Below are 7,621 nucleotides of genomic sequence, written 5' to 3' on the forward strand. Positions count from 1 at the left end.
ATGTAAAACGCACATTAACACACATTATAAAAGAACAAACGTGCAAAGTGTAGGCCCAAAAAACAAATGAGGCAAGCTTCCTGTTTGTCTCATTTCCCCTTTTGATTTAAATCAAGCCCTCTAACATAAACAATCCAATATTGTGCACAATATATAAGCAGCCAGTAGAATGGACAAGTCAGTCTATTAGTGTTATAGTACACTGTGATTAACCTTGATGTTTACATGTAGGTTTATTTATCTGCTTTGCCATTGAGGATACATGAAAACTAAATTGGATCATAATTAGCCAGGACAGATCTTCTGTCTATACGTAATATCAGAATTCTACTCTTCTCTCAGTCCCTGGTTGAACAGGATTTGACATTAAGTTCTCTAGTGTAGAATGTGAGACCTATTCTACTCAAAACCTGCAGACCTGAAGGAAAAATATACTTGGGCTGCGTCCAAGACTGACTATTGCACGGACCACTTTGCTCCGTTTATGACCAAGAAAGTTTAGAATTATGATAACACTGTATTTCTTGCTCGTCCTATGCTCTTTAATGTGTATATTGTTACTGATGAGATTAATGTGGCTAAGCTTGATGCGGCGTGTCCCAGCCTCCACCCACAGCTGCATGGCTCCGTTGTTTCACTACCTACCTTCAGGGTCTGTTCTGAGCTCCAGTCATTTTCCACTGACAACAGCACCTATAACTCCACTCTCATCCTGCACCACTAACTTGTCCCTTGCTGCTGCTAAGACCTGATACTTTCATATTGGAGATAAGAACTGAGAGATACTTAATAATACTAAATCAGTGCAAGTTCCTGTGCATTTTGACTTAACTGCTAGTACAATCTGGGAAGTCTTCAGCTAATTAGAGCTCGTCATAATCTCAAATCAAGTTGCCTAAATTCCACGGTCTCTATGTGAAAAATCTGCAGCTAATTATTTGGGGCTTTGGTGTTAAGTGGTGGTGATTGTAAAGGCTACCAAGTTTAGGCAAGTTAATGGAAAAAAAGTAACCTTCATATATTTTGTTAGCTTTCAAAGATGCTTTTACTTCTGCACTAAGAATATCACAAGCTCAACACAAAGTCACAGCAGGTGAAGAACAGAATAGTAAAAAAAGAAGGAACAGGCCATCGGGGCAGAGCAGTGATGCACGTCTCCACCAGTAGGTGGTGCCAGAGTTCCAAGGATGAGGATATATTAGTTAGATCTACAGGGTCCAACCTCACTAAAAACTTTCCCAAGAAAAAGTGATTTTCATCTGAGTAAACTGGAACTAAAATGGCAAAGTGAGGTTTACCAAATCTCCATGGGGGCCAAATTTAAGACGAATCAATTCAACATGAGCTTGTGATTAAAACATATCACTCAGGTGGATCTCTTTTTGGCACCATCTTGTACATTTTTTTTGTTTATAGTCAATACCTGAAAAACTGACATAAAAAATAAAAATAAAATAAATGTATTTAATAACAGGTTCAGGTTTAATAAACATTACCGATCATTAATGAAGATAATTAACCAGAAATTCACCATTAAAATCCTCTTAACTAAATTGAAGTCTGGGCTTCAAAAGGCCTGTTCTTACTGATGCATCCATCCCAAGTGGAAAAACGCATGTCCATGTAGTTATAATCAAATACTTTGTGTCAGATTTTCCACAATCTAAATATCTAAAGACCTTGTACAGAAGTGTTACAAACAATTCCCAGTTCACCCTCACCCTCACCCTCAGCCTCACCCTCAGCCTCAGCCTCACCCTCAGCCTCACCCTCAGCCTCCATCCATGAGCCGTACTGGAGACAATAGAGTGCCGGCCAAGCCACACCTCCTCTGACATGGAAAAAGACTAAGTAGAAAAGCAGCTTGAAAAAAGGTTTTGTCACATTGTCTTAATGCAGAGCCATTACTAAATTTAATTAAAAACAAAAAATGGCTCACTTTAAGTGTAATTAAATGGTACCACCTACTTATTACTTCCATTAATTGTATTATCAAGAAATGGGATTTCATGCAAATCATCTGAAACCCTTTTCTGCCCGTTCCCTGGGAAATATAGACATATCCCAAAGGAGTAACTGAAAGTGTGCTGCATTGGTATCAAAGACCAGTCGAGAACAAGGCTTACATCAAACATGCGCTGTCTATCTGAGGGGAACCATTTACTTTATTCAATTAGAACGCAACAATGATTTTATTCATCATATGTTGCTGGAGGGCTGGAGATAACAGGTAACTACCATGGATAAACTGATGACCACTGCATTTTCTATTGATAACACTAATAGGATAAACAACAACACAACATTCAATAGGGTTGTTTCTTTCAGATGTTTTGATGCTCTTTTTGATACGTACAGATTGCCTTTTTTCCGGTGAACAGTGGGTATCATTTTATTTTCGTGTGTGAAACTTTTACCATGTATTTAAAATGTGCAGTGTTCAATCTTTTCCGTTAAATTCTTTAATTAAATGGTGGAACAGTCAGTGTATGCATGTCTTCAAATCGTTTTTTTAATTTAGAAATGTATCTCTAATTGTGCAATCACACCAATAAATATGTTACGCATTCTTAATATGAAGGCAAATATCAGGATCGGGTTGCATATTCTATTCGTAAATCTCTAGCTATGGAGACATATGCTCGTATCCAATTAAGCTAACCTAACCAACTTTATGTGGTCAGTTAAGCTAACGGTATTGACATAATGTTCATACAATTTGATCATTATGCTGGGTTCATCTTTGCAAAGTGTAATTTCACAAAAGTTTACATTACAATTTAACAACATTTTGATAAAGATACGACCATATTATCTCTTTTCATCTCCAGTTTAAACGGGCGCTATATTAGCAAGCTAACGTTACTTTTGTTGCTAGTAGCTACACAACAGCTGCACCTGGCATTTACTGGGTGTTAATATTTAATAACAACTACTATCTAAATGATAAATCGTTTGTGTTTGCAGTTTGTGATGTACATGAGGCTAAGCTTGAACTTATGGTAGGCTACAAATAGCTGATGTTCAGGGTTTAGTCTCTCAATATCTTTGCTTTGTGTTACATGCTGAGGTGGCAATTCTTAATTACAACAAGTAGGAATCACATTTTTTTTTATTTCACAAAAATTATCACAATACGGAACAGCATTTGGTAATTACGATTATATGAGGTTATAAAAAAAAAGAATTAGACAAACTACCATAAGTGTGTAGCAGTTCAGCCAAATTAAGGTAGAGAGAAATAGCAAAATAACCACTCTCCCCATGAATGCAGGCCAAAACTAAAGAAAAACATCATCACAGAGCAACAGAATATAAAAGAGAGGCATCTATAAGAGTGAAATTATTCTACACGTAGTCAAATCTCTGGTTGGACATCCTTCCCTCCACACTATGGACCTTGTAGGAGTCATTGAAGGCTGGACGGGATCTGGGGTCGGATCTGGGGTCGGTCTTGTAGATAGTGTGTTGAGTGGAGGCTTTGTAGGCCATCCCGTCGTACCTGAAGAATATCGAAACACAAGCAACTTTAAAAAAAACACAGACAACAATACAGAGTCTAGTTTGACGTGTTTTAAGTTGCTGGAGTGAATCAGTCTCTGAACACCCCACCACTCGTACATATTAAAAACAATAGGATTGAAAACATATTCACAAGGAACAGTGTGACCAGGAGAAGAATATAAGGATTTTCGTGCATTGTTTTGCAAGCAGCCTCGTAAGCATTTGCAGCTCTGCATTATACATGCAGAGAAAAAAAACATACACACACACACACACACACATGAAAATAACTTGCATTTACATTTTGCTGAGTACGTGTCCTTAGCTTTCAAAGGAACATTTTATTATTGTTTACTGCCCCACGGCATAACATAATATATCCAGGGGTGATTGATATTGTTCAGCTTTGTCAGAAGCCAAGACTTCATTTTACAGCAGCGAACATACAATCTGCTCTCGTATTTTGCATGTAGCACCTGCTTACTAGACACTTCTGTCGGAGTCTCTCCTGTATCTAGCAGGTTACTCATCTCTGATGCTTTACTGCACAGGGAGACAGAAGTTCAGTCAAAGTTGCCGCCCCGGTTCTGTTAAAGGTCAGAAAAGGTCACTGATTGTTGCAACGTACCTTTGCTTACTATCCGAGGACATTCCGCGGCAGGCCAGACACATCATGATGCCTCCGATGACCAGGATGGCTCCGCCGATCCAGCCTACGAAAAGAGCGGGGCCAAAAGTGTACCTGAAAGAAAACAGTGGTTAGTAAAACATAAAGTGCTGTAGCAGATAAAACCGTGGCCTTAACTCGACTGTACCTCGGAGTCAGAGATCCTGTGAGTCCACCGATACCCCCACCGAGACCCCCTCCTTCCATCGAGCTGAACGTCGTGAACCGGAAACTTTGCACAATCAAGTTAGCAAAAGCCGACACCCCAGCAATGCCACAAACCCCTACGAATTAAGAGCAAACAATGGGACGAGTGCAGAATGGCATCACTTGTAATAGCAGAACGAGACACTGTGAACGCGACTGCACCTGCGAGAAGAAACAAAATCCCGGATGTCAGAGTCATCGTGGCTTTGATGCTGTCCTCCATGTTCCCCATTTTCAAGCACTTCATTGAAAATATGGCGATCAGGCAGCCGATGGCTCCGAGGACAATACCAACGATCATCAAGGCCCTCACGGCCTGGAGCAGAGCTGAAAGTCAAAGTTACGACGTTCAGAACATTCCTCAGCACATTATTTACCCACGTAATGGATTGGCAATCCGTCACAGTAAAATGCCGGAAAATAACACAAGTACATATTTATCCAATTTTGAGGTAGTTCAACACTGCTTGACTGGAAAATATTCCTCCGCTATATTTATTTAACATTTACTAATTACTTTGGAGGTTAGGATTTTCAACACAGACGCATATGATCAATAAATTACATTATTTCCCAAAAATGTTAAGTAGTTACAAAATTTCCCAACAGGATATAAAGTTGTTAAAATTAGCGCCAACTCGACCAGCAACAACACACAATGCTGCTTACACATGAGTAATGATGATCCTTTATATCAAATATACAAGAGCAAAACACAATACTTATACGTAAATATATTTTCCTGTTGATTCTGTACTCGTAACAAAGTATTTTCACACTACTTTTGTTTCTACAAGATCTGAGTACTTCCCCCACCACTGTCAATACTCTACGAAACACACCCCGGAAATGAGTTGGTATCATTAACATCTTCAAGTATTCTACTTAATTAAGACATTGTCTGACTAACAAGAAACCAGGGATATCCAAACAAACTTGTTTTTTTCTCATATATCACTTTTGATATAAAAGCAAAACTCATTACCGACTTCTTAAATTGCTCAAGATGAAACTGTATTTGCCGAGCACCATTTAATACAAAGGCAGTCCTGGGTGCTTTACTTAGTACAACAATAAGGTAGAAACACACTCAGACACACACATCAACACAGGCATACGTACATAACTCCTTCCACATACAAACACATACAAAAACAACAAGTAAATGACTTAAAGGCGTGCTGAAAGGACTTCAGTTTGCTCCTCATGAACTTGTGAAAATCTCCTGAAATGTCTTTTTTTCCCAGATATCAAGAATATACTTAAAATGGCGCTTAGTGAGCTCACCCCTCTTCACATCTGTTTACAATTAAAATGAGGTAAAGTAGAAATATATTAAGAGAGAAGAATTAGTTTTTTCCAGCAGCAGCGATATAAAAACTCCTAAATCAAGACACCGTGAGTGAAACATTTTGACCCAAATGCCATCTTTCAATGGCCTGAGATGTTGTACCTGTATTATTCCAGACTTAAGCCTTTAAGACCTTATGTACAATATGCTCTACACTACACTCAGCTGTTAAGTACAGATTGTGGAAATGTACTTTACATTGTGTGACACTCCGGTAAAGCTTGTGCTTGCTCAGCTAAGCTTTGGATGTCTCATCAAATTTCCATTTGATTCCGGAGAGACACCATCTTTTCTGCAGCCCGCTGCATTTTTATGCAGGTGGGAAATGGAGAAAATCTGCCCTAAAACCTCCCGAATATTCTAAAGTACCTTCCGGGGTCCTTTTTGGAAAATATTCTCCTTAATCCAGCATGAGGAGAAACGTTTGATAAATGTCTTCTTCTCTCTCGAGTGTAATTCTCTTACCTGGCAGTCCCAGGATGGTAAAATACGGCCTGCACTGCGATGTACCGTACGCTGTCCCTACACACGAGTTCCACAATCCAGAATAGGTGTAAACATTTGTCACAATTGTTAAAGATCGATCCTGCAAGGCCCACATGTCCATTGCTGTTGCAGCTGTAATTAAGAATTGCCCCAACGCAGACAACATGAAGCCTATTAACTGAATCATCGAGGCCGCCATGTTAGATGTCCCGCTCAAACTAAGTTACCGCCAATGTCACGGAGTGGTGAAATGGCAGTGTCTGAGCTGCTGCTTATCTTTATGTATGCTTCAACAAGGAACAGGTCTTATCAGATGTTTACCTGATTTTTCGCGAGCCTTTGTCCCGGTTTCGGGTAAAGGCTGGCGATGACAATTTCCACGCCTTGTTAACAGAGGGTGTGGTTTGAGCTTGCATCATCATTTTCCCATCATTCTCAGGAAAAACTGAACTGAAATGGTTCGATATATTATTTCTCTCGTGCCTTCATTTTCTAGAAATGACAACTTGATGATATAACGGCTTATTACATTTTTTTGCCTCCAATATTCTTGTACAGTGCCAATAAGTAACAGCATATTAGACCACACAAATACAGCCATATTGACCTGTTTACCTAGCTGTAAAGTTCAGTTTGGGGATTTTATGCTGTCAACCAGGAAAACATAAAAACTGTATTTATTCTTTAATGTTTTTTAGTTTGTTTTTGGTTCCCTGAAGTATTTCCGCCCCTGTTGCCTCTGTGTTGCTCATGATAAATAAAAGCCTACCTGGCAGTCCCAGAATGGTGAAGTACGGCCGGCACTCTGTGAAGCCGGAGCTCTGCCGGACGCACGAGTTCCACAGGCCCGAGTACGAGAACACGGCCGTCACGGGGTTGTCGAAGAGGTCTTCCGTCGCCCACTGGTCCATCCCCGTCGCCGCAATTATTCCCGCCACCCCTAACAAACTGAGAAGGAAGCCCATCACCTGGCAGAGAGTGGCCGCCATGGTGCTGTCTTATTAACTCTGCTGCTGGGGGGGGGGAAAACACTCTGGATTCAAAAGCCAACGGCCTCTCTCCTCTGCACTGTGTGTTTGAATATGATATCGGTAGGTGTGAAGTCAAGAAATACTTCACCAGTGACCCCGCTTGTTTACACTCAGCCCAGTTATGTACAGAAGAAGTTGGGTGGAGCGTATTATTAAAAAAAAAAGATTAGTGTTGCTTGTTAATCCTGGTCTGTAAAAAGGTGAACATGGTGTGGTTCTCTCATTATATAGAGTCACTCAAATGATTTTGAATACAAACGGTGTATGGCTTATGGGTTTTGTCGGCAGCCTACTTCCTTCTTATTGCTTTAAAATCTAAATGTCGTTGGTATAAGCGGTTTTGAATTTAATTCATCAAGACCCTGAAACCTACAG

The 7,621-nt window shown here is 39.9% G+C and overlaps 1 protein-coding gene across 1 annotated transcript; it reads right to left on the reverse strand.

Annotated features, from left to right (window-relative positions):
- Positions 1-3,348: 3,348 nt before the first annotated feature.
- Positions 3,349-7,204, reverse strand: LOC306695188 (claudin-18-like; the record flags this gene model as incomplete). The annotated part of the gene is made up of 5 exons (XM_079158362.1): positions 3,349-3,502; positions 4,133-4,246; positions 4,320-4,455; positions 4,541-4,705; positions 6,985-7,204. The coding sequence occupies 5 exons, from the start codon at positions 7,202-7,204 to the stop codon at positions 3,349-3,351; spliced, it is 789 nt and encodes a 262-aa protein (XP_079014488.1).
- Positions 7,205-7,621: the final 417 nt, after the last annotated feature.

The sequence above is a fragment of the Pholis gunnellus genome (assembly GCF_910591455.1).
Source record: "Pholis gunnellus genome assembly, chromosome: 4".
In the NCBI taxonomy this organism is placed as follows: Eukaryota; Metazoa; Chordata; class Actinopteri; order Perciformes; family Pholidae; genus Pholis; species Pholis gunnellus.